Raw genomic sequence first — 27,606 nt, forward strand, 5'->3', positions numbered from 1 at the left:
GTTAACAGAGTTCTAGAAGCAGCAGAGAGGTCAAGCCTAAAGATATCACCATGTATCGTTCCCTAACCTCACCTTGGGAAGCCAACGCCCTGCTGCTCCTCTAATTCCGTGAGCCAGGGGCTACGGACTTCAGGATGCGTTCGGATAACAAGCCAATTTTTTAAAAAATCATTTTCCAACACAGATAAGGACAGGACTTCTGGAGTTTAAAAGGCAGCTAACATAGCAGAAAGCTCAACCAAAGGGTGAAAGGCCGGCTTCTGAGTGGAAGGGGGGAGGGGGTGGGATCGCCGGGGAGGCTGGGGTTCGCAGATGCAAACTATTCCATTTGGAATGAGCAGACAACGAGGCCCCGCTGTATAGCAAAGGGCACCACAGCCAATGTCCTGGGAGAGAACATGATGGAAAATAATACATGCTTTTTTGCAAAGTAAAAAAAAAAAACAACAAATTTTTAAAAAAGAGACACTTAGTGACTTCATCTGTATTCTACCTAAACAGTCTTCCTCCAAGATGGAATGCAGCTGAACACACCTGGTTTACTGAGAAATTTAACAAAAAATGCAATTGAATAGAAAATGAGAGTCAAACCGTATAAATGAACAGACGGTATTTTGCTGTTTAAAGACGTCAAGCCATTCAGGAAACAGCGGCAATCGCCGCCCACGCATCTGCCCCGCGCCGCGTGATCCCTGCAAAGAAAAGCATCGTACCTGATGGGTTCCGGCTCTGCGCCCTCCTTCTTAAAGGAGGCCAGAAGGAGTCTCTCTCGAGTTACAAGATCGTCCAATAGGTTCTGTCTTCGGTCTCCTTCGAGCTGCGTTCTGCGGGCATCTCGTTAAGGTCCAACAGGGGGTGAACGACTTCCTTGACCTCTGACGTCACTAACTGAGCTCCCCCAGCCACAGGCTAATCCGGCCCACCCAGGAGAGGCCCCGGCCAGCCTCCTCCTCCTCCTGCTCTCATCTCGGACTTGACAGATCCTTCCGGAAAAGGACCCTGCCGGAACCTTGAGGGGCCTCGAGCCCGGACACAGATGCGCCCCACGAGGTCCCTCACTGACACATGCAGATGCAGATTCCATGTCCCTCCCGGGGACCCACCCTGGGTGGTGTTCCTTTCGACGGGGCCGCCTGGCTCAGGGGGTCCTTAGGTTTGGCGCTGGAGGCCCCAGGGGTCAAGGGTGTTTTGCTAGATGTGAATACCCTAGGCTACTCTGTTGGAAAAGGAAAAGGGAGAGGGAACCATTTTCTCTGCTGCCCTCCTCTTCCATGGGAATACCTAGGAGCACACCTGGAATCGATTTCGTAAAGAGCTGCTCTAGAAGTTGCTACCATCCGCTCATTAAATGCACTGCATGATCTTTAAGCAAAATTACAAAGAAAGAATCAAATGTTCCTGCCTTCGTCTACTAAACGTGCTGGATTAGGCGTCCAAAGGCCTACTGGTCCTGCGCTGACCATTATTTATGACCCGGAACCAGGTACCTGACGGGCTGTTTCCTTGTGTGTGACCCTACATAAGCTTTCACAGCTTTTCCAGTACCATCCATGGCCACAATGTTCCCGGTTCAGCAAAAGGCTCAAACTACTGCTTTAGATTTCGAGATACTTTCCCGTCTAAGAGGGAACATCAAACAGGGCATTGAGGCCCCAACAGATGCTGAGAAACTGGCAGCAGCAGGCCGTTTCCTTGGTTGGGAAAACCATGGCCCAGTGAATCTACTTGTGTTGATGATTTTGAGGAAGAAAGAGCTGGCCAGCTAGCAAAAAAAGCAAATAACCCCAGAAAAAATTTTCCCTAGTAACAGAGATTAGTGAGAAAAATCTTAACTCCTTCCCCCCACCCACCCACACCAATGTAACCAAGCGTTAGTGACTTTGGGTATGTAACAAAAACGGAACGGTTCAGTTTTCCCAACATTCCAGAAGGCCACACTTTCCAGAGAAAACTGACGACTCTTGCTTTTCCGTTTCCTGCCTGACTCCAGTCGCTAAGAACCCATCTTGGAAACCCAGAAGAAGGAGCTGTAACTAAGAAACAGTGAGCCCGAGTCCTTCCTCTAAAGAGGCCAAACACTAGCCTTTTCATCAAGGCAGCATCCAGAATACATATCCAGGAGCTCCTGTCGTGGCTCAGCGGTTAATGAACTAGTATCCACGAGGACACAGGTTTGGTCCCTGGCCTCGCTCAGTGGGCTAAGGATCCGGCATTGCCATGAGCTGTGGTCGAGGCCTGCGGCTACAGCTCTGGTCAGACCCCTAGCCTGGGAACCTCCATATGCCGCAGGTGCAGCCTTTTTTCTTTTAAAGACAAAAAAAAAAAAAGAATATCAATCAAAGTGTTTCAAATCACTGGTAAACTGTCAATAAAGCAGAAGGCTCTTCTTTTATCTAAAAGAAACTCCTGGGGAGGCGGGAGACAGAAGTTGTGAAATGAATAATTCAGGACAAAATAGGACTTTTTTTTTTTTTCTCTTTTTGGCCACGCCTGCAGCTAGCAGCAGTTCCCGGGCCAGGGATCAAACCGGGGCCACCAAAAGATGGAGCCGCAGTCATGCCAAGAAGGCCAGGTCCTTAACCCACTGAGCCACAGAGGAACTCCCCAAACAGGAATTTTAAATTCTGGAAACTATTACTTATATCACAGTGCTGACTGGCCATGTCTTCTGCTCTGTGTTTAGCCTACTCTAGCAGCCTGTGGTTTGTTGGGCTCTTAGTACCCAGCCACCCGAGCAAGCACAAACAATGATAATCCAATTTCACAATTAAGCACAGGTCTGGCTCAGGGATTTAAACATAAGAAGTCAAATTACAAACCTATCAGTAGATGACGACTCCGGAGAACTTTCTAATAATCTTAGAGTAAAAAAATACCTTTCTAGTCAAGAATGAAAACCCAGAGGCTATGAAGGAAACAGTAAATCTGACGGTATAAAAATAGTCCACAGCTGCAAAATAAAATTACAAGTGACAAATTAACTGTGGCAAATTTTAAGACAGGCAAAGGATATAATGGCACAGATAAAAGAAACACTGATGACACCAGTCAAATGGAAAAAACAACGTGCAGTTTCACATCAGTAAAGGAAATGCACAATGGAGACCTGATACCCCTTCCACCCACCAGATAACAACCCCTGACAGGGCAGGTCTGGAAAGAGCCAAGAAATCAAGCACGCCCCAGACATCCTTGCTGAGAAACGGGGCCAACTAACGGCCATATTGCCTTCCATACACTTACTAAATTGTTTTTTGTTTGTCTTTTTAGGGCCGCACATTCAGCATATGGAAGTTCCCAGGCTAGGGTTTGAACAGGAGCTGCAGCTGCCGGCCTACAGCACAGCCACAGCCACGCCAGATCTGAGCCGCGTCTGCGACCTGCACCACGGCTCAAGGCGACACTGGATCCTTAACACGCTGAGCGAGGTCAAGGCTCGAACCCGCAACCTCCTGGATTCTAGGCCGGTGGTTCGTTATGGCTGAGCCACAGTGGGACGTCCTTACACCCACCCAACTTGAAAAGGCACATTCTCTCAATGGGAATTTCTCCTACGGATATGTTCGCGCAGAGGGAGACACAAAGATGTTACTGCAGCCTTATTTATACTGGCCCCATACTCCCTTATTGGTCGAAGGCCCAATAAGGAAGGAGGGCATCTCTGCAAGGGCGTGTGTTGCAGCTACCACCCCCCAAACAAACAGAGGGAACAGGAAGTTCCTCAGGTACTGGTGACAACAATAAGTAACATTTCCGAGCGCACTCAGCGCTACATAAAACATTTGATGAGGAATAATCGCCAAAGCACCGTGAAATACAAAAAAAAGCAGCAGTAAAGAGCCAAACAGTGAAGAGTATGCTCCCACTGCATGCATTTTTTTTTTTTTTTAATCAGAGAGACATATATGTTTGTATATACACCGAAAATTTCTGGAAGGACACACAACTGTCTCTAAGGAAAGAGGACTGGGGATTCCAGGTGTGAGGAAGCCTTGCCTTCCAAAAAATATTGTTTTAGACTGTTTGATGCTATATCATATGACGCTATCATATGATAATAAACAAAAAGTTTCAGAAACACGGGTATAGCATGACCCCTATCTCCTCAAAAGCATCTCATATTTACGTGTGTGTTTATTTCTTTATGTCTGAGAAAGTCTGTGAGGACAGGTACCAACCACCCCCAACACTATGAACTAGGAAGCATGAGCTGCAAAAGGATGGGGATGAGGAAGAGAGAGAATCCCTGGTAAAAAAAAAGAGTAAAAAGTATACAGGTAGGAAGTACTTTTTCTAATACAAACGAAAGGCAAGTCTGAAAAATTAGCAGACACTAGATCTGAACTAGTTGAGAATAAACTAACAGGTAAAGAACATCTGTTTGATGGAGTTCCCACTGCTGCAGTGGGTGAAAAATCCAGCCACAGCCGTGTAGGGCACAGGGGTGGCCTGGATTCAATGCTTGAATGGAAGGATGAGGCCTGGGAACTTCCACATGCCACCGGTGCGAAAGAAAGAAAGGGAAGGAAGGAAGGAGGAAAATCAATTTTAAGAGCAGTAGAAGTTGGTGATTATGTTTTGAAGACGAGTAACTGGAGAATCACCGACAGCTGACGCTAGAAGAGGCCTCGGGCATCCCCAATCTGCTTCTCTTCTTCTCCCGACCAGGAAACCAGGGCCCCACGTGGCTGGCAGTGGCCATAATGGACGAGAGCTCAGCCCTTTCTGAACTAGGTCAGGGCTTTCCCGCCAGCTCCGGGGGCTTCTCCACCCTGAGGCCCCCAGGACGGCGGGCTTACCTCTGCCACTTCTTAGCATCCTGCTAGAAACCGTCTACTAAGAGAGCACAGCACAAAGAGAAGGAGGGGAGAGGGCACGGAAGAGAAGAAACAGACGCACAGCCCTTCACGCTGGCCACGCAGAGGCTGTTCACGAGACGTCAAAGAACCATCTGGATCTTTGGATCCAAGGATCGCACTGCGGGGATGCGGACTTGCAAGGACAAGGGGGGGTAAGGACAGGGGAAGAGAGGACAGGGGAAAACCGGGCACACAGCCAGTGGCCTCCTCTTCCACCAACCTGGTGCGAAACCAAGGAAGAAGGTCAGAGAACAAATAAAAGGAACATGGAAGTGCCACAGAAATTTGTCATCAGTGAGGCTAATTTTACACGTAATTATAACCGACTCATGGCTGGTGAAACTGGATCCTGATTTGTCTTACCTATCACCAGGGTGCTTCAGCCCAGCGCCTCTGCTCTGACCTGGGAAGCAGTTTCAGTCTGCGATGGAGCCGGGTGAGGGTGGTGCTGGGTGCGGGAGATGGCCCACCCCCACGCCAGCTCCCGGAGCTTCCTTTGTTTAGGCAAGTCTAGAGTTCCCTGGTGGCTTGGCCGGTTAAGGATCCAGCATGGTCCCCGCAGTGGCTGCAGTTATCACTGTGGCATGGGTTCAATCCCTGGCCTGGGCCCTTCTGCATGTTGCAGGCAAGGCCAAAAAATAATAATAATAATAATAATAATAATTCAAAATTTTTCGAAAAAGCATGTAGGCAAGTCTTACATGCAAATTAACTGCTCTGGAGAAGGATCCTTCCTTCCCAGGGCTGCATGAAGAATTGTTTAAGGTCCTAGAAACCAGAAGGTTTTTCTTGCTCACAGGACACTTCACATCTTTTATCTTCTGTTAACAAACTCTACGGAATACCTATAATGTACCAAGCCAGGTCTTTATCTTAAAGCTCGGATGACATTTGGCAAGTAGTGGCTTTTGTTTTTGTTTGTTTGTCTTTTCTAGGGCCGCTCCCATGGCATATGGAGGTTCCCAGGCTAGGGGTCCAATTGGAGCTGTAGCCGCCGGCCGACACCAGAGCCACAGCAACACGGGATCTGAGCCGTGTCTGCATCCTACACACAGCTCACGGCAATGACAGATCCTCAACCCACTGAGCAAGGCCAGGGATCGAACCTGCAACCTCATGGTTCCTAGTTGGATTCGTTCGTTAACCACTGAGCCATGACGGGAACTCCCAGCAAGTAGTGTTTTAATACTACCAATATCTGTGTATTTTGATATGGCCCCCTTACGTGGTTATAAACTCTGTAAAAGGACCACGTAAATTCTCCAGGACGGCTGCCGTGCTCGCAATGATAAAAGAGTTTGTAGCAGCCAATCCCCAGGGAGGACTGACTTCATGCCAAGCCCCTTCTATGCCTCTAACATAACCCTCCTGAGCAGCCCATCAGCCAGGGGTACTTTATGATTCCTGTTTCACAAATGAGGAAACGAGGCACGAAGTAGTGAAGTAACCTGCCCACCCAGGGTTGATACGATTCAACACCCACGCCTGTGGGGGGCTGGTCCTGCGAGATACTTTAAAGGTATTTTCTTGAATGTTCTCGACCACCTGCCAAGCAAGTAGGATTATTCCTGCGCTAGAGGCAATGAAACTAACATCGAGAGAGGCGAAACGGCTCTCTGGCAATTATTATTTTTCTCACCAGAGCAATACAGCAGTCACAACGGTCATAGCCAGGTCGTGTGTGAGAGTCCCTTTACTCCACTGGAGACCCCAGGGGCTAACCCTAAAATCTCTCCAGCTGGCCTCTCCACACCTACCTGCAGCCAGGTCTGTTATCTACCCAGCCACCTGCCCGTCTGTCTACCCATCTTTTTTTCCCCCAAATCCAAAGTGGAGCAGAGTTATTTACAGACTTTAAAAAATTGTTTCTGGAGCTCCCGTTGTGGCTCAGCAGGTTAAGAACCCAATTAGTATCCATGAGGGTAGGGGTTCCATCCCTGGCCTCGCCCAGGGGCTTAAGCATCTGGCATTGCCCACAAGCTGCAGTGTGGGTCCCAGAGGCGGCTCGGATCTGGCATTGCGGTGGCTGTGGTGTAGGCTGGCGGCTGCAGCTCCGACTGGACCCCTCGCCTGGGAACTTCCCTGTCACAGATGTGGCCATGAAAAGAAAAACAAGTATATCTCCAGGTCCTCTTCCAAGAGACCAAAATACTTTTGATACGAAACCCCTTTGTAAAGAGGTCCTTTCATGCCCTTTAAAGGACTAAAAGTGCTGCCTTTGAAAAACCACCAACAAAAAGACCAGCTTCCTGTAAAGCTGATTCTAAGCATAATTTTGGTGCCACCTGAAATGCCTGCGCGGCCTCCTGCGATCCACATCTTTTCTCAGCTGGGGAGGCTGTTATAATCCTGGTCTCCAAGAAGCACTGAGAATAGAAATTCATAGGCTTTTCCTTTTTTTTTTTTTTCTTCTTCTTCAGCAATTTTCAACTCTCTGGCTGCAGGGCTTTGGATTCTGCACTGCAAGCTAACGGATTCAAAAGCAGGCCACTTTCATTTTCATTTCGCATTTATTCTTGTCACAGAAAAATACTTTTTCAGGAAAGAGCAATAACATCTCATGCCTAACCTCCTGGAATTTAATTGTATAGAAGGCATGTTCATAGGACTTATCTTCCTGGCAACTCCTAGTGTTCTTTGGAAAAGCTTCACGAATGCAGAAAGGCATAAATTTATCAAGTGAAGTACCATAAACTCTCAACTACCCGACACAGTGAGGAAACGTGGCATTCAAATAGTCCCATTAAAAAAGTCACCCAACATGAATTACGCCTCAAATAAGGATGAAAAAGTCATTCTACTGGTGATTTATGGACAAAAACTTTTCTAAGAATTACAACATCATAAAGTCTACCTAATAAACCACAGTGAACACTGTTTAATCTTTCTTTCTTACTTTTTTTTTCTTTGCCTTTTCTAGGGCCGAACCCTCGGCATATGGAGGTTCCCAGGCTAGGGGTGGAATCGGAGCTGTGGTCGCTGGCCTACACCAGAGCCACAGCAACTTGGGAAACGAGCCTCGTCTACAACCTACACCACAGCTCACGGCAACGCCGGATCCTTAACCCATTGAGTGAGGCCAGGGATTGAACCCGCAACCTCATGGTTCCTAGTCGGATTTGTTAACCACTGAGCCACACGGGGAACTCCAGCACTGTTTAATCTTTCTGATGACTAAGAACGGTCTGGAGGATTTGCACTATAAACAGGATTTGTCTTGGCATTGCAGCAGCACGCCAGGTAACAGGGAATTCTAGCCGAAGATGCGCCAGATGACAGTGGACCGTATTCTGATAAAGTAGAATTCGGCTTCTCAACAACTGGCTTAGGGTTCAGACAGCCCCTCATCAGAATCCTGGTTTTCCACTTAGCTGTGAGGTCCGAGGGCACGTTACATAAGCTCTTGAAGGTTCTTCTCCTCGGTGTAAAAAATATTCCTCTGCTGGAATGTTCTGCTCTCTTTCCAACTCCATCGGTGATTTGAGGTGCAAGTTCGACTTGGCCTCAATACTTTTTTTGTAAAGAAGGAAAAAGCCACCAAAACCGTTTAATAATAGGAGGTTTCTAGGCCTGACAAGTTGCTATCAAATACATCTTAAATCTGGAGGATAACTGCCAGAGGGTTATTTTAAATGTTTGCAGAGTGGGAGCTCAGAGAAAGGGAAGATGTGAGGAAGAAGAGGAGATTTGAATGGAGGCCTTTGTAGAGCAGATGCAACCTCCTTCCCCTTCTATCGAAAGAAAGGGTCTCCCTGACGCTGCAGAGGTTTGTGAGCGCCCCCATGTGGTGGATTATCTGAATTTCATCCCTAAGACCGGCTGTAGTTCGGGTAGAAACAGACCCGATTATTTGGGGGGAAAAAAAACAAAACAAAACAGAATTTTAAAGAAAGCTGTCATTTTCTAGTCAAGTTTTTGATTTCTCCTAGAAAATTCTAAAGTATTCACATGAAGGTCCTTAAATATCGTCATACTGTATTTAATAACTGCCTGGTGTTTTTTAATGCCGGGTGCTTAATCAGCAAATCCTGAGATCACCACCAAACGGGAGTCTACATACAAGATTTCAAAATATGGTCAGACTGCAAGCATTAAGAAGAACAAAGTCCATTATTACTGCAGCGTCCTCGGGAGGCCCTATAATTAATAACTAGCAGAGATTATTAATAGAAAAAAGCAAAACTTATTCCTTTACATCTTCTTAGCCCTATAGGTTAAGATGAATCATAATGCTATCTTTCGCAAATACAGTTATTAATAATATATCATGAAACAATATTTAGCTCCGTTTCTAATACAGGTGATTTAGGTAACATTAAAATGAGTTTGCATAGCTTGACCCCAATATGCAGACTTCCTAGTACTTGAAGTGGAGAAAAAGCTCTGCCAACTGAAACCACTTGAGGTCTATATAGTAAGACTGGCGGATCCTGATAAAATAAAATAAAAAAACTTTTTTTTTTTTGTCTTTTTGCCTTTTCTAGGGCTGCTCCCGTGGTATATGGAGGTTCCCAGGCTAGGGGTCTAATCGGAGCTGTAGCCACCGGCCTACACCACAGCCACAGCAATGCGGGATCCGAGCCTCGTCTGCAACCTATACAACAGCTCACGGCAACACCGGATCCTTAACCTGCTGAGCAAGGCCAGGGATCGAACCTGCAACTTCATGGTTCCTAGTCGGATTCGTTAACCACTGAGCCACGACGGGAACTCCTAAAAACTTATATAACAGACCAACTGTGCAGTAACAAATGATGCCAGACAGAGAGGGTAACGTTACAAATTACACGTATCAAAATATTCCAACTCTTACAAATAAGGCCCCCATTGTTTACTGAAATTAAAGTTTGTTTGAAATCTGAGTGGGTTGATAACTGACTATCAGAAATCAGGCAACTAATCTAAACCAACCTCCCTGGTGACATAAAGAGGTGATACTTGGAGAAAACTGTTTTGTAAAAAACCATCTCACATTGTTTTATCTAAAAACCTATACTCCTATATTTTCCCACATTTAAGATCAGGCATGGAGTTCCCTGGTGACCTCCTGGTTAAGGATTGGGCATTGTCACTGCTGTGGTTCAGGTTCGATCCCTGGCCCAGGAACTTCCGCAGTGCCGTGGGCCCGGCCAAAATAACATAATATTGGGCAGCAGAAAACACTTCCTGAGATACCAAAGTTTGGATCTTTGGTATGAACAATGGCCAATGGAAAGGGAGGGTAAGAGAGAACCGGTTTGGGGTCAGTTTTAAGCTCAGATTTAAAGGATTAGCTTACGTACGCGGTCACCAGTGTTTTCCTAAATTGATCGGATTAGGAATGTCTTATTAATTCTCGACATTGTGGTGAGGGGGTTGAGGGTGAGGTCCCAGTCTGCTTCAGGCCAGTGCCTCCCACACCCCCCAAAAATCCCCTCAAAGCCGGAGGAGTGTCTGCACCTCTAGAAAAGTAAGGCCGAAGAAGTCAGATCTCAATGATCGACTTAATTGGGGTGGGGGATCTATACTTTCTCCTGGAACTGGCCCCTCGGAAAAGAAAATGAATCGTTCAAGACGCTGGGCACTGCAGACGCAGAATCCCAGCTCCGGAATATCAGGGAAGTTTTCCAGCTGGAGCAGAGGCTAAGCACCTTCCAGGCCGTCTAGACAGGGAGCACGGCGGGGCTCCGTGGAAATACAGCACTGACACAAAGCATGAGCTTCCTGCACTGTCACGGTGACACCCAACTAAGTGAATTCCTGCAGCGTGTCTTGCCTCGCCAGCATATTCGCTGCAAAACATGGAACGGACACTTAAAATAGAAATCGAGATGACAGGCAATATTTTGGAAACCAGGTCTTCCGCAAGCTGTGGAAAAATCTGGGTGGCCCAGACTCCTTCCTCTCTTAAAATAAGACTGCTTTTCCTCCCACCCTAGAAAGAGGTGGAAATGTTTACATGGATACATCTGATGTGTTGACACAGCTCTTAGCAATAAGTCCTTCAAAAGGGCGATCTTTTCCTTCAGTTTCTGCAACAAAGCTCTGATTGTCACCGTAAGCTGAAAAGAAAAGAACACAGCCTCAGTATGCCAGTCTGGAGGTGGCGGGGCCCCTGAATAAATCATGTAACCTCTGCTTTACAAACTGTGCTCCAATCAGGGCCGGGCTGGCAGAGACGCTGAGAGCCTCAGGGTCTCCCGGGCCGGCCACCCACCTGACGCTTGTACCCAACTCTGCAACCTGACCAGGTGGTGAGCTGGTCCATTCCGAACCCTGAACCCTGACATCAACCGGACACGGTCACTTTGCTGTCATCATCAGCTGAACTCTCTCCCCTGAGTATCCACCCTCTGATCCAGTCTGTCTCCCTCGGAGCCCGGCAGGAAAGTGGGTGTCCCCAGGTTATGATCACCGGCGAAAATCTCATGGTTCCCTCAACCGCACTTCAAAGGACAAGGCATCAAGTCCCACTGCCATCCCGGCCAGTCTTCCCTAAACACACTGGTATACTCACAAGCCAGTAAAAGTGTTCCTGCAGTGAGTCCTTTTCCTAGGAGGGTGGGAACTCTCGGCAATTCACAAGCCCAGAGGACATGTTTTGTTTCTGACTCCAAGTGCTGCCTTCAAGGACTGCCCAGGAGGGCTGGGGAGAAAGCCCCTCGGGAACTTGAAAATATGGAAAATGACTAGCCAACCATGGAGAGAGTCAGAGATGGGTTTAAAGAGACAGACGATCGCAGATTTCACGTGCTACCTCGTTAAAAGGGGGGCTCACACAACTGCGGCGGGAGCAGCAGCTCTCTCCCCGGAGCAGGGTCGCACTAAGGAACACCGGGCTGAACACCAGAGGCTGGCCAAGGGCTACACACATCCAGCGACCCTCCAGGGTGGCAGCAGCCAAGACACGTCTGCCCTTAACTATTCTAACACCCCTGGGGACCACAGGAAAACCACCCACAATGTTTAGGGGGCAACGCCGAGGAAAGCAGATCCCCCCTCACTCAAAAAGCAGAAAGCCAAACAAATAAAGAACAACACACACACACACACACACACACACACACATCCCCTGGGTCTCAGAAGACTCTACAAAATTAAATGTCAAGAGCATTCAATGGATCGAAGAGTATGTAGCTATTAAAAAGTAGGACTGAAATATCTCAACTTGTTAACACAGAAAGCTATCCATAAATATGTATTAAAAGATATCAAGTTGTAAAATGAAATGTCGCCCACAGAGAGGGAAAAAGCAACCCGGGAACTAAAGACAGCAAAACATCAAGCGGGGTTATCTTTAAGGAGTGGGATTTCCTAATATTTTATTAGAAAATGACTACCTTCATAACCACGAAAAATTTCCGTCATGATCATTTAACAGAAGCGTTCCAAAGCGGAGAAAAGGATAGAAAGGCAAAGCCATGTTTTAAGCTAACACAGCCCTGGCAACAAGCACTGACAGAGAGATTAGAAAAAAATAAATCATTTGCCAATTCCCCCCCCCAAGGATTGTAAATGCAAAAGTCTTTTTTAAAATATTAGCAAAGCAAATTCAGAGTGATATTAAAAAGGACACTACACCACCACCAGGTAGAACTTCTCCGAGTAATTTAAGAATAGTTTGGTGTTAGGAAATCTGATAATAAAGCTCAGAGTGTGACTCACTAGAAAGAGACTAAAACACAGGATGAACACAGCATGGAAGAAGTTAATGAAAAATAAAACGGAGAAAGAAAATTAAGAATGGATCAGTATGGCCTTAACTGCAGTATCATTTAACTCTGGTCCAGAAGTTCTAACCAATGCAATATGAGAAGTTAACGAAAGACACAAGAGCTAAAAAGAAGGAAATGAAATTATCATCTGCAGGTTGATAACAGTCTACTTGGTAAAGTTAAGAGGACCAACCGAGGAGTTCCCATCGTGGCTCAATGGTTAATGAACCTGACTAGCATCCATGAGGGTGTGGCTTCGATCCCTGGCCTCACTCAGGGATCCAGCGTTTTTAAGGATCCAGCGCTGCCGTGAGCTGTGGTGTAGGTCTCAGACACCGCTGGGATCCCAAGCTGCTGTGGCTGTGGTGTAGGCCAGCAGCTACAGCTCCGATTGGACCCCTCATCTGGGAACCTCCATAAGACACAGGTGTGGCTCTAAAAAGACAAAAAAGTCCAAAAAAAAGAGGACCAATTGAAAGATGACTAGAAACAGGATAAAAATTCAGGATGCTGAATTTTTTTCAGAAAATGAAGACATTTCAGGGCATTCCTAGATTCAAGTAATAGCTAGGGAGAATTTTTTTTTTAATTATTATTTTAAAACATTAACAATACCAACAAAATCTAAAAAATATCTAGCACAGTGCCTGGCATATTAGTAACTGCAGAAAATACTGCTGAGTAAAAGAAAACGCTCAATACTGCAAAAATGTAAATGCTACCCAAATGAATCTACAGATAGACTACACGCCTATTCAAAATCCCATTTGAAGTCCTTTTATTGGAGAAGAGGTGGTAATTGAGGCACAGCACAATTTTTTTTTTTTTTTTGGCTTTTTAGGGCCACAGGTGTGGCTTATGCAAGTTCCCAGGCTAGGGGTCAAATGGGAGCTACAGCTGAGCTGCCAGCCTGTGCCACATCCAGGGCAATGCAGGATCCATGCCACATCTTCCACCTACACCACAGCTCATGGCAACGCTGGATCCTTAACCCACTGAGTGGGGCCAGGGATCGAACCCCAGTCCTCATGGATACTAGTTGGGTTCATTGACCACTGCGCCAAGACGGGAACACCACAAAATTCTTTTTAATAAAGCTAAGCAGAATTACCCTACACGGAGAATAAGCAAAGGGAAATACAGAACAATCACAAATATGAGTAGCAAAGGAAGCCTTCAACAATCAGATGTTAATTAAATCTTTACAAAAAGCTACAGGAGTATGACGCTGGCAGTTGCCAATGGCATCACTAGTGCAACAGAACAGAAGGTCCAGAAACAGGGCAACTGTATACAACTTCGGGGCATGAAATATGGAAGGCATCCTACCCTGGTGGGGAAAGGGAATTAATAATTTAGCAAATGGGGAAAAAAATTAGATGTCTACAAACACAAAATAAATTTCAGATTTATAAAAATGTGTGTGAAAAAATGAAAAATGAAAAAAGCTTAAAGAAAATGTAGATAATTAGGCAAAATATTTCTATAATCTCTGCCTGTGAAAGGCCTTTCTAGGCATTATCTCCTATAAGAGAAAGTCATAAATAAAAATAATGATAATTTCAAATAAAATTTTAGAACAAATTTATGTTTTATTTTTTAATTTTTATGGGTTTTTTTTTTTTGTCTTTTTAGGACAGCACCTGTAGCATATGAAAGTTCCCAGGCTAGGGGTCAAATCAGAGCTGCAGCCGCCAGCCTATACCACAACCACAGCATCACGGGATCCGAGCCATGTCTGTGACCTACACCACGGCTCACAGCAATGCCAGATCTTTAACCTACTGAGCGAGGCCAGGGATCGAACCTGCGTCCTCATGCACACTAGTCAAGGTCATTAACCACTGAGCCACAACAGGAACCCCAAATTTAAAATGTTTTTAAAATGTCATTTACAAAATCAAAATCCAAATTAATAGAAAAATATATGTGCCAAATATGCCAGATCAAAACTTAACATATATATATATATAGAGAGAGAGAGAGAAAACACTTTGAAACTAATAAATTAGGTTAAGGATATATATATAACAGGCAATTCCAAAAGGAAGAAATAAAAACATCCAGCAGTTCCTGCTGCTGCACAGCAGAATTGACAGCATCTCTGCAGCACAGGAATTAAGATTCCATCCCCCCGCCCAGCACAGTGGGTTGAGGATCCAGAATTGCCGCACCTGTGGCATACGTTGCACCTGTGGCTCAGATCGGATCCCTAGCCTGGGGACTTAATACGCAAAAAAAGAAAAAAGAAATACAAACATCCAATTAATATATGAAAAGATGTTTCATGGCATAAGTGATTTTTACAAATGCATATTAAACTATTGTATACTTTCACCTAAGAGAGTGAGATTTTTTTAAAGATAATCAGAATTGGTATAGAAATGTAATTCTGAGCCATTTTTAAGATGCTTAAAATTTTAAACAGCCTACATCCAGAAGGCCTACACTGAGGACTTTAATCTGGGCAATAATTAAGTCACACTCAAAACTCACTTACAGTTAAAAATAATCTATGGTCCAGGAAGCCGGTACTGCCTAAATGCATCAGGATCTAAACTTAAAAAATGAAACCATGCATTTGCTAGAAAAAAACAGGAATAAATTCCTTTACAACCTACAAATAGCACATGCTATAAGTGAAAATATAGCGGCAACTATAAAATTGGGTGGTGATGATCGCTGTGCAACTATAAATGTAATAAAATTCACTGGGCTAAAAAAAGGAAAAGAAAATACATCAGCAATTAAAAGCTGATAGTCAACTTCATTAAAAACAAAAACAAAAACAAAAAAACAGCAAACTTTCTCAGGGCAGAAGATACCATGAGCAAAGGCAAACAATAAAAGATAAAGGCGAGGAGATAATGACAACATACCACAAAGAGCTAATCTTCCCAGTACACAGGGAGCTCTTAAACATTAAAAAGACCAACAAGCTGCAAGGAAGCAGGTGGTGCAGCAGGCTGAAGATCCAGTGTTGTAACTGCTGTGGTGAGGGTTCCATCCCCCGCCTGGGGAGTCCCACATACCCTGGTGCAGCCAAACAGAAGGGAGTTCCCGTTGTGGCTCAGTAGTTATAAACCCGACCAGTATCCAGTTCGATCCCTGGCCCTGCTCAGTGGGTTAAGGATGACGCGTTGCTGCGAGCCTCAGTGCAGGTTGCGGATGTGGCTCAGATCTGGCGTTGCTGTGGCTGTGGTGTAGGCCGGCAGCTGCAGCTCCGATTCAACCCCTACCCTGGGAACTTTCATATGCTGTAGGAGCAGCCAAAAAAAAAAAAAAAAAGCAAGAAAATAAATTAAAAAAAGACCAATGATCCAATAGAAAAATGGGTCAAAGACAAAATTTAGTTCATAGAATATATATATACACATATATACATATTTGTATTTGCATATAGTGCTAATGCATGTGAAAACCACTTGATTCATAACACGAAAAATGCAAAATTAAAACTTCACTGGAAGGTGAGGGAGCTTAAGAGGTACAAATTTATAAAGTAAATAAATTAAAGGGATGCAATGTACAGCACAGGGAACATAATAACGTGAGATAACTTTATACGGTAACAGATGGGAACGAGGCTTATCTGGTGATCATTCTGTAATGTGCAAAAATACCCAATCACTATGTTGTATGTCTGAAGCTAATATAATACTGCAAGTCAATTATACTTCAATTAAAACATAAAATACAACTACACTAAAATGTTTTATCTCAATTACCAGGTTGGCAAAAATTCAGAAGACCGACGACAACACCCTGTGCCGCCCAAGCTGTGAAGCCAACCCTCTGGAGGGGAACTTAGCAACAGGCAAAAAAAAAACCCCCCAAAAACCCCACATATGCCTTGTTCTGAGAATTCACCTTTAAGAGACCCTCCATACAAATACAACATTTTCAGGCAACGATACTCCAATAAATTTTTTTAAAAAAATAATAAAAGAACCTCTATAAATAAAAAAAAATTGCAAAGCTATTTATTGCAGACTGATTTATAACAGCAGAAGACCAGAAACAATTTAAATGCTCATTCTTAGGAGACAGGTTAACAAACTATAGGACAAACAATGGAGTACTATACAGCCCTAAAGAAGAATCAAGAAAATCTCAGTATTAACATGGAGGGATTTCTATAATATATTATTGAGTGAAAAAAGCAAGATACAGAAGAGTAATTTTTGTGTTAAAAGAAGAGAAATGAGAATACACACATGTACACACACGCAGATGCTTATTTCTGCAAAAAGTAACACAGGAAGAATAAGTGAGAAATTAATTTAAAAAATTAATTTAAAAGGTTACTAAGAAGTAGGTGAAGAAGGAATGGAAAAGAGTGAGGTGGGAACAAAATGTTGAATATACCTTCGTATATAATGGTGCGTTTTGAAGTATGTAAACATTTAACATATTTACAATTAAATCAGCAGGGTTAGGGAAAAAAGCAAAACTTAAAAATGAATATAAACAGATATAAAGGAGAGCATAAGACCAAAAAAAAAAAAAAAAAAGAATCAGTTCTAATAAATTTAGACTAGAATAACCTCAGTATCTTCAGTGGGAGATTCTAAATTAAAAAAAAAAAAGACACAAACTCACACTTTACTTAGTCTTGTATAATAATTCTAAAACTATTTTCTAGAAACTCTAACAGAGACTGACTAAATGAGCAAAAACATATCCATGCTTTTGGAAACCTGGGTTCTCACTGCGGGAGAAGGAAAATACTAATTTGGAATGGGGAAGCTACAAGGAAACCTGTGATGCTGGATTAGAATCAAAGGTACTGGCATGGACTCATGCTTTTCTAAAAAACATATTTCCTCACCCAATCCCACCACTAATCTTTTTACAGTCTGCAAGCTATGGACGATTTTTACATTCTGAAATGTCGCATGTAAAAAAGACTGTTATCCTTTTGTCAAGGTGAGAACTTGGCCTCTGGTCCTGCAAAGCGTGAAAGATTTACCACCTGGGGAAAGGGTACCAACCCTTGAACTGGATTATAAAAGTGTTAGAAACTCTTCAGGTAAGCTCGGAGAAATGAAACAGATGTCACGTTTCATTTAGTCTCGGTGATTAAATTAGCCATTAACAGACGGATTGCAACGCCAATTCGACGTGTGTAAACATATAGGTCACTACACACACACACACACACACACACACACACACACACACACTCAGAAAGGGAGGGCCCTCAGACCTCAGCGCTCAAATAAATCATCGGAAGAACCGATCCTCCCCGGGTCTTACCTTGGTTGTATTTTCACCATTTCTTTCATACTGATTCCGTTGTTGAATTTTCTCAGCAATCTCTTGTGCAATTTGGCAGGTAGAATCGTACGTGGAGAACCTGTGTCAAGGTCATAAAGGGAGAAAAAATGCTGAAGGTGCTTTCCGGGAAACTTTTGCACCATCTAGTTTCAGGGATTTTTGTTTGTTTGTTTGTTTGTTTTTGTATTTTCACCATTTCTAGGGCCGCTCCCGCAGCATATGGAGGTTCCCAGGCTAGGGGGCGAACCGGAGCTGTAGCCGCCGGCCTACACCACAGCATCTCGGGATCCAATCCACGTCTGCAACATACACCATAGCTCACGGCAACGCCGGATCCTTAACCCACAGAGCAAGGCCAGGGATCGAACCCGCAACCTCATGGTTCTAGTCAGATTTGATAACCACTGAGCCATGACGGGAACTCCTAGGTTTCAGTTTTTAATTCCAGTCGCAAATTCAAACAGGAAGGAAGGATGAGAACAGCAGCAGTAATGGCAACGCAGGTTGAAAGGTACTTAACAAGAGCCAGGCTCCATCTGAGCGCTTCATGTGTACTAACTCACTTATCCACCCAAGAACGCTGGGAGGGGGGGGTTACCATCCTCATGGAACACTCGAGAATATAAGGCACAGAGGTGGAGCAACTGGCCCTAGTGATACCACCAGCTGCAAACCAAGGCTGCCTGGCTCAGCCTGCGCTGCTCACCACTGTGCGATCCTGCCGCCGATCAGCCTCTGTATTTGTCCATTCGCAAAACATCCCTCAAACATTTCTGGAGGGCTGCCTCTGTGCTGAGCACGGCTCCAGGCACCGGAGGATCCAGCAGTGAACAAAATGGACAAAGTCCCTGCTTTCAAGGATTCAGTGAACGGCAATCGGCATAAAACAAACCACAGCATAGGATGTCAGGTGTTGCTATGTGCAGAGAAGTGAGGCAGGATAAAAGGATGGAGAGTGACAGGTGAGGGAGCTAGCCAGGCAGCTGCTTGGGGAAGAGCTACAGAGGACAGGCACACAATGCTCTGGGGACAAAGGACACACACCCACCTGCCATCTAAACTAATGAGAATTTTCTCAAAGCATGTCCTGAGCTTCTGTTATCCAACAGCGTGGGAGCTTTGAAGGATTCACAGTGAATCCCCAATCATGCCTATTTTTTCCCTTCGCTTACAGCCTTTTGACTTATTATCTGTTTTACAGAAAATACTTAGGTATTTTCTTTAAATGCGTACTGAAAATACCCATTTCATCTCTCCTAAAGTGCAGGGATTATGCATAGACAATAAATGTATTTTCCAGGACGGTCCCAATAAAATATACTAAAATCTGCTGTTTGACCTAATGTTCCAATTTTTGCTTAAAAAAATACACAACTCATTTCTGAAGCTCTCTGAACTCCCAAATCTCTGAACACTGAGGGAACTTGGCAAATGCCTCTTTGAGTGAAGGAAAAAAACAATCTCCAATCAGTTCCCTTAGGAATCTTACTACAGTAATTATAGCTGCGGCTAGCAACTGAGCACCTGATCTGGGCCAGGTGCTGGGAGGCTTTACATGTTTTAAAGATGTATTTATTTATTTTATTAAAGCATAGTTGATTAACAAAGTTGTGCCAATTTCTGCTGTAAGAGCTTTACATTTTTAAATTTAATAAGGATCCAATGAAGTAGTATAACCAAGCAAGACCCTATGAGACCTTCCTGGAAAAGACTCCCCCCCACCTGCCCGGCCATGTCCTCCGCTTGTCTCTTGTCTATAGAAAAACTTTAGCCTCCTAGGCCCTCCCAGAGCTCCAAAGAGTCAATTTAGTTGGAGTCACAGTGAGAAAATGCAGAAAGGAAGGAAAACGGTGGAGCAAGACAAAATAAGAGTTAGCCATTCAACACAGTCAAAGACCTTTAGGGAGGGATGGACTGGGGCGCTGGGATTGGCATATGGAAGATGCCAACGGGGGGTCCTGCTGTGCAGCACAGGGAACTCTACCCAACATTCCGTGATGCTCTACATGGGAAAAGAATCCGAAAAAGAGTTGATGTGTGTACATGCGTGTTCACATACAACTGAATCGCTCTGCTGTACAGCAGAAATTATCACAACCCTGTAAATCAACTCTACTTCCGTGAGACTTTAAAAAATGAAAAAAAAAAAACAAAAACAAAAGGCAAAGACCTGTAGTTCCTCCCTCCAGGGCTAGAGATAACATCCTGAGCCACATCCTTGGAGCTGTTTTGCAGCTACTGAAGCCCCCACCACGGGGAAGAGGCTAACTGCGTGCTGCCCACAAGCACGCAGACCCCAGACCCGCTGAAGCCAGAAGGGTGATGATGTCGAGTCCCAATGACCTCATCGCCAACCAATAAGAAGAATGTCTACAGGCTGATCCCGCAGCCCACAAGCCCCCCCCAACCCCCACCCCCGTCTTTAAAAACCCTTCCCTGGGGTCAGCCATTGGGGAGTCCAGGCCTTTTGAACACTAGCTGCCTGGACTCCTTGCTTGGTGATCTGTAATAAAGGCTGCATTGTCCTGCACCACAACCCGGCGTCAGTAGATTGGCTTTACTGGGCGCAGGTGAGAGGACCCAGGTCCGGTGCAGTAACCAGGATCCTTAGCAACTCACCACTATAAAGCAGCATCATTCAAATATGCGTGATTTAGGCATACCATATAGGAACATACAACATTCATGATTCGTGAATATATGCACCTATCTATTCATGCACACCCACGACAGCAGGTGATACAGACCACACATGATTAAGAACAGACGAGGGAGGCTGGGTAGGAAAAGTGGGTCCTGGGCCCAGCTTTGCCATATTCCTCCTTTTTCCCTCCATACCATCACCTACGGAAGAAGGTTTAGGTCTGGCTCTGTGCTCCCAGATCGCACACATGAAAATCACTAAGAAGGTACAACGTGGAGGGGAAACGGCAAGTGCCCACGTCCCGTGTGAAATCGCTGTTGGCTGAGACACTTAGACCTGATGAGGCTGGGCCGAGAGCTTACACCTTGCCCTGAACCACAAGGGCAAAGCAGGCCTCTCCCTCCCACACGAAGGAGGAGGAGCATCTTCTAGACGAGGTGAGAGGCCCCGGGGGCAGGCGAAGATTAAAGGCAGGATATGAGCCCGGTGTGGACGGCCGAGGGATCCTCTGGGCAGCAGGGTCAAGTACAAAATGACAGACATGTGTCAGAGCTTTTCCTGCAGAGCCCTGAAGAGCAGAATAACAAGGTTCGACTTTGAGAAGTGAATCTGGGAGCTGGAGGGGGTACTTTTACCCAGCGAGTGAGGACTGGCAGAGGTCATATGAAATGCTGACAGTCAGAAGCCCAGATGTCTTGCGCCCAGTCCTCATGTTCTCGCTTCAGCTCTAAAAAGCAGTTCTGGGAGTTCCCATTGTGGCTCAGTGGGTTAAGAACCCAACACACATGTCTGGGTTCGACCTGGACATGAGGAGCTGTAAAGCCCCCCAGGGCATTCCAATCTGCAGCAAAGCTTGAGAACCATTGGCCTAGGGGTATGAGGCAACCTCTTCATGGAATCAGCATCCAGGTGCCTAAAGCACTAGTTTAAGGAGAGTAACCTGAACTCCCCAGGCATAAATAATCAGGCATGAGACGAGAGTGAAAAGAGACCTCTCCAGCTATTCAACTCCGTAACCAGTCACCACTAGTTATTCTGTAAGGCATGAGGCTATAAAGGATTGGACTATGGCGAAAAGAAAAAAACAATGGAGATTAATGAATTAGGCCTGAAAGAAAGTTGACAAGATTTTTAGGCCAACGTGATGAAGAAGATGGTGATGGCATGACAGAGGCAGAGGAACTGGAAAGGAGAGAACAAAAGAAAAGTTTCCAGACTAATAACTGGGCTTCTTTTCCATCACAGACACACTGCATATACAGTTAAATTGATATAAGATTTATTTACATACACTCGGGGGGGGGAAAAAAGGTGTGAAGAGCGGAGATGAAACAAGAATGCCAGAATGTTGATAATGACAGAAACTGGATGAGGAGTATAAAGGGGCTTATTATACTATTCCACTTTGCATATTTCCACCTCCATAATAACATGTTTAAAGTAAACAGATCTCCCCCAAAAAAGCCTAACCCGAATGCACAACTATTAAGGTTAAGCATCATTTTTCAAGAAACGATACAGCATCCGTACCTAAGTGGTCCTAGTGCTAAAGCTGCTTATCTTCAGCAAAGTTCAGAGACAGCAACTACTTCCTATTTCTATTACACAGTGAGCTCACCACTTGCTCTGACATGCCATTAAAACAGTAACGGCGCAGAGTTCCCGTCGTGGCGCAGCGGAAACAAATCCACTAGGAACCATGAGGTTGTGGGTTCGATCCCTGGCCTTGCTCCGTGGGTTAAGGATCGGCGTTGCCATGAGCTGTGGTGCAGGTTGCAGCCGAGGATCGGATCTGGTGTTGCTATGGCTGTGGCGTAGTCCAGTGGCTTCAGCTCCGATTCGACCCCTAGCCTGGGAACCTCCATATGCCAAGTGAGTGGCCCTAGAAAAGGCAAAAAGACAAAAAATAGAAAATAAAAAAAATAAAACCAGTAACAGCTATATTCCATTTCTAAACATAGACCACTACTCAGGAGGAAAGCATCTCTAGTGTACAATTTTTCAACAGAACAAGGGCAAAGCTGTGGTCAGGTCTGTTTTTAAGGATTTTCCTTTCTGCTCTCCTGATCAGCAACCAGCAGAGCGCCCCGCTGTTTCACTTGCAACAGAAAGAGAGCTAAGGCAAACCACTTGAGAGTAACAGGGAAAATTACAAATGCTTTTTCACTATTAAGAGGCTCGCTTCCACTGACTTAAATGGATAGCCTGGGGCCTCTCCCTTCTTTCTGAGCTTTATTCTACCTTCTGGGTGACATGAGGGAGTCCAGGGGGTGGAAGGCACCTTAGCCGTGTGCATCAAGGGCCTTAAAGATGTTCATACGCTTGGACCCAGTAGGTCCACTTCTAGGGAGTCAGCCAAGGAAATAAGAGATGGAACAAACGGGCAGTCTTTGCGATTTTAAAAACCAAAAACCAAAAAGCCATATTTATTTGTTTATTTATTTGCCTTTTCTAGGACCTCTCCTGGGGCATATGGAGGTTCCCAGGCTAGAGGTCTAATCCAAGCTGTTGCTGCCGGCCTACGCCAGAGCCACAGCAACGTGGGATCCGAGCCACCTCTGCAACCTACACCACAGCTCATGGCAACGCCAGATCCTTAACCCCCTGAGCGAGGCCAGGGCCAGGGATCGAACCTGCAACGTCATGGTTCCTAGTCGGATTCGTTAACCACTGCACCACGACGGGAACTCCTTTTTTATTTATTTATTTTTTCAAAAAACCATGATATTAAAAAAAGGTACAGAAGTTCCCGTTGTGGCACAGCGGAAACGCATCTTACTGGTATCCATGAGGATGTGGGTTCTACCCCGGCCTCGCTCTGTGGGATAAGGATCCAGCATTGCCGTGAGCTGTGGTGTAGGTTGCAGACACCGCTCGGATCCCACCTTGCTGTGGCTAGGGGAAGCTGTACCTCTGATTCGACCCCTAGCTGGGAACCTCCATATGGGGCAGGTGCATCCCTAAAAAGCAAATAAATAAATAAATGAATAATAAAAAAGTTACAAAGAAGGGAAAGATTAAATCCTTAGTGCCTCACGGTAATTCATACTCTGCACCATCAAGCTGTATAAAAACTGTTTTCAGTGAATATTCAGTGATACAGAGAAATGTTCCTTGTTTTGTGAAACATGTAAGGTGTAGTGCATGTGTGCACATACATACACACATACATGATACAAAGGAATGCATTCATTTTAAAAACAGCAGTAGCGGGAGTTCCCATCGTGGCGCAGTGGTTAACGAATCCGACTAGGAACCATGACGTTGCAGGTTCGATCCCTGGCCCTGGCCTCGCTCAGGGGGTTAAGGATCTGGCGTTGCCATGAGCTGTGGTGTAGGTTGCAGAGGTGGCTCGGATCCCACGTTGCTGTGGCTCTGGCGTAGGCCGGCAGCAACAGCTTGGATTAGACCTCTAGCCTGGGAACCTCCATATGCCCCAGGAGAGGTCCTAGAAAAGACAAAAAGACAAAAAAAAAAAAAAAAAAAAACAGCAGTAGCCATTATTCCAAATAACAGATGGGCTTTTTTTTTTTTTTTCCTCTACAAATATTCAGTATTTTCTAAATTTTCTATCAAGGTGTTAAAATTGGGTGGGAAAAAAATTAATGCTGAATCAATTAAGCCATTGGTCCAGATAATGTAGATCCCAGGCAGTGGAAACTTTGATCTTGAAAAGTTAATCTCTTAATAACTAGACTGTCTGCAAGGTAAACAATTTTAAACTATGTTAGAAGTAGCATGAGATATGTTCTCTAACAAGAGCTCTGTAGAGCTATAGTGCTTTTAATTAGTAAACAAAAAACTCAAGTTCAAAATCCTAGAGCAATATATTCCTTGAGTTCTTGTGTCTTTCATTCAGTCCTTGGGACCTAATTGCTGAATCAAGATCTTTGTTTTACTGCAGAAGTTGCTGCCGTAGAAAGTCTCCAGGACGTGAACACAGATAAAGGTGATCTCATCGACCTTATCAGCAAACGCACAATTTTCCTCCCAGATTCCTTTAAGTTTTTTGAAAGGCCCACAAGACCGAGATCCTAGCGCCAACCGGTTACTGACTAGCTAGTGACCATGGATTCTGAACCTCGGTCTCTCTACCCAGGAAATACGGAGGTTCACCAGACGGACTGGCATTCTACACAAAGGTTACTTCGACTTCACTTCTGCAGGAGTCCAGGGGCCTCTGCATCTGCCAGCTCCACAAGCAGGATGGGCGGGAAACCCTGGAGATGCAGCCAAGAAGGGCTAAAGGAATGCTCAGAGATTCGGACTGGAACTTAGCTCCCGAGCGGTCTCCCGTCTCGGCCACCCCTGCCGGATCCGAGGGTGGAGGGATGCGACAGAGCCCATCCTCTCAACTCCCCCCGCCCCTGACAGCAGGGCCGGATGGGTCCTCGCTCCCCTACCCCTCATCCCGAAAGCCCTCGGGCCCCAATGCCTAGCGATCGCCCGCTCCCCGGAAGCCCGGCCTCCCCCGGGACCGTCCGCGCGCGGCCGCCCTCACCCGGGGCTCACCAGGGGTCCGGGGCCATGGTGCAATCTCCGCCTGCTTCTCGGACACTTCCTGCTTGCAGCAGCTGACTACGGCGGCCCGCGCGGCTCACACCCCGCGGCTCGACCCGTGCGCGACCGGAACCTGCAGTTTGCAAAGTGCACATAAGCCAGGGCCTCAAAATTAGGATGAGGAAAGAAAAGCGCTCCCCCAGGGAACTGTAGGTTGGAGCCATCTGTTCCCATTAAGGGACGCGAACCGCTGGGCGCAATTAAAGTGAAATTCACTTTTAAATAAAATCTAAGCATTTCCCCAGGAACGTGGGAGCCCTCAAGACCTCTAGCAGTTACTTAACATTGTATCCTTGAAGAAAACAAAAATAAACAAAAAACTGGATTATGGTGATAATTGCACAACCGTATAAATTTACTAAAACTCACTTTAAGCATATCTTATACGTAAATTATACCTCAATATAACTTAAAATTATTTTTATCCTATTTCAATCAAGGGACCCAAAGAAATATCATTTATATATTACAGCAGCCCTCCCATCGGAGGCAGTCCTTTATGTTTAATTTTTAGATGTCATTAGGTGCTTGATTATAATGTCACAGATTCTTTACACGGGGGAGGAGGGAATTAGTTCTGTATATTTACTGCCCCTTCAATTTCCAGAGAAGTACCTCAGAGCAAAAAGAAGCCTTCTCTCCATTTGCAAAAGGGCAAAAGAACAGGAAACCCCGCAGGCTGGGGTCTGCGCATCGTGGATCTGACGCGCATGCGCACTCCGTTACCATAACAACCGGAAAGACGCCGCACCTCCGGAGGCCGACTGTGAGCGTAGTCTCTGGGTGATGGAGAACCAAATTCAGCCCAAGGCCGAGGTGGCCAAGCTGGAACTTGAGGCCGTGATCGGATTCAACGGTGAGCCCCAAGCATGTCTGGGCTGGGTGGTTTAGGAACCCCGGGACGTGTAGTGAAAACAGGGAGAGTGAGACACCCGCGGCTGACAGCAGCTTGGGGCAGGAGTAGGAGCCTCGGTCAGGGCCAAGCACTGAGGGACCAGATAGCCCCTCCTGCCCAAAGGCCTTAGAGAGTCACATACTCGCTCCAAGCCTCAAAGAACGGAATGGGTCTTGCCGGCACCTAAAAGGAACCAAATGCCTCCTCACCGGACCGAAAGGGTAAGTAAGTGTAGTTTGAAACCGGCTCCCACTGTCAGCTTGCCCCCGGATCTAAGCCCCAGGCAGCCGGCAAAGCTGCCCGCCTCTCAGTAACCACCGGCCTAGAGAATCCGTGCAGGCCCCTGGGACCAATTAACTTGGAAAATCCCAGAGGATGTACTAAGGAGAAAGGGGGGGGGGGTTTGTGCACTACTTTAGGGGAATGATGATTGGTTCTCTAACCAGAAGGAAGGATTCCTACAGTGAGGATTTCAGACCACAATAAAAGGCGAAGAGGCCGCCAGGGGGAGCTGGAAGGGAGAGACTCTCAGGTTGGAAGATGCTGGGTTGTTTTGCTCAAGTCTGACTTAGGACCGCCTGCTATTTGGAACATTAAGGGGTGGGGGATGCTGTCGAGTTTTTGAAGGACAAAAACAAGCAACGGGTACATTTTAGAAAAAGCAAACTTTTAAAAATTGGGTTGTGACGCCTGAAAGCTTTCAAACTGTGGTGATGTAGATGCAGACCAAGCAATGACTAAAGTTTTAGCACATTCTAGAACTTGACTCCTGAGTCTTCTCGTCCTTTAATAGACTCTGATAGAAAGTGGGCAGTTAGGAGTTCCCGTCATGGCCCATCGGTAAACGAATCTGATTAGTATCCATGAGGAAGGAGGTTTGATCCCCGGCCTCACTCAGTAGGTTAAGGATCTGGTGTTGCCTTAAGCTGTGGTGTAGGTCGTAGATGCAGCTCCGATCCCACGTTGCTGTGACTGTGGTGTAGGCTGTCAGCTGTAGCTCCCATTTGACCCCTAGCCTGGGAACCTCCATATGCCTTGGATGGGGCCCTAAAAAAAACAAACAAAAAAAATTGTCTGTGATAGAAAGTGGGCAGTTAGTTCATGTGAGATATTGGCCATGTTTAGAGCTGGTTACCAGATTATTGGTAAAGGAAGTGACTGACCTGCTATGAGAGCAAAGGGCCACACTGGTGATCAGAGCAGAGCCCTGCTAGAGAGTTCATGCCTGTTTGCAGAACTCAAACAGTAAATATAGGGTCAGTTATACCCCAGTGTTTCCCACAACAAGTATCCTGGCCTTTTAAAACTGAATAAAATTAACTGAATTGTTTTTAACCTTGTTGGTTTTGTGACAATGTATATTCTTTCATCTAGTCAAATATGCATTTCTCTAGAACTGCTACATGCCAAACAGGATGCTACACATTGAGAATACAGGGATAACTCCAGAGCCATATTTAAGGACAGGAGTTGAAAAAACTGCAAAAGCAGTGAAACGAAAAGAAAAATCAGCCATCATTACATTTCCCAAAGATAAGACTGTTCTATTCTAGGTTTGAGCGGAGTCAAGGAAGGGCTCATTCAAGTAGTCCTTAAAATTAGGCAGGGAGTTCCTGCTGTGGCACAGTGAGTTAAGGATCCGGCATTGCTACAGCTGTGGCATCGTTTGCAGCT

General features: G+C 45.5%; 1 protein-coding gene and 1 long non-coding RNA gene across 18 annotated transcripts in view; one reads left to right on the forward strand and one right to left on the reverse strand.

Annotated features, from left to right (window-relative positions):
• STX8 overlaps positions 1-25,720 on the reverse strand; it is a 247,681-nt gene extending 221,961 nt beyond the window's left edge. For 10 of the 15 annotated variants that reach the window (XR_002336831.1, XR_002336830.1, XR_002336833.1 and 7 more), the window contains exons 1-5: positions 25,653-25,671; positions 24,990-25,110; positions 17,813-17,912; positions 10,806-10,900; positions 714-824 (exon numbers count right to left, since the gene is read on the reverse strand). This is a non-coding gene — a long non-coding RNA (syntaxin 8). Of the gene's footprint in view, positions 1-713; positions 825-10,805; positions 10,901-17,812; positions 17,913-24,978; positions 25,111-25,652 lie in introns of those variants that run through there. The other 5 variants (XR_002336829.1, XR_002336834.1, XR_002336828.1 and 2 more) reach the window with 5 other exon arrangements.
• CFAP52 (cilia and flagella associated protein 52) overlaps positions 25,751-27,606 on the forward strand; it is a 37,080-nt gene continuing 35,224 nt past the window's right edge. Inside the window, exon 1 of one of the 3 annotated variants that reach the window (XM_021066267.1) lies at positions 25,751-25,893. In XM_021066267.1, the coding sequence (XP_020921926.1) occupies positions 25,824-25,893 (70 nt within the window). In that variant the 5' untranslated portion in view covers positions 25,751-25,823. The remainder of the gene's footprint in view (positions 25,894-27,606) is intronic. The other 2 variants (XM_021066266.1, XM_021066268.1) reach the window with 2 other exon arrangements.

This window comes from Sus scrofa, chromosome 12 (assembly GCF_000003025.6).
Source record: "Sus scrofa isolate TJ Tabasco breed Duroc chromosome 12, Sscrofa11.1, whole genome shotgun sequence".
NCBI classification, from domain to species: Eukaryota; Metazoa; Chordata; class Mammalia; order Artiodactyla; family Suidae; genus Sus; species Sus scrofa.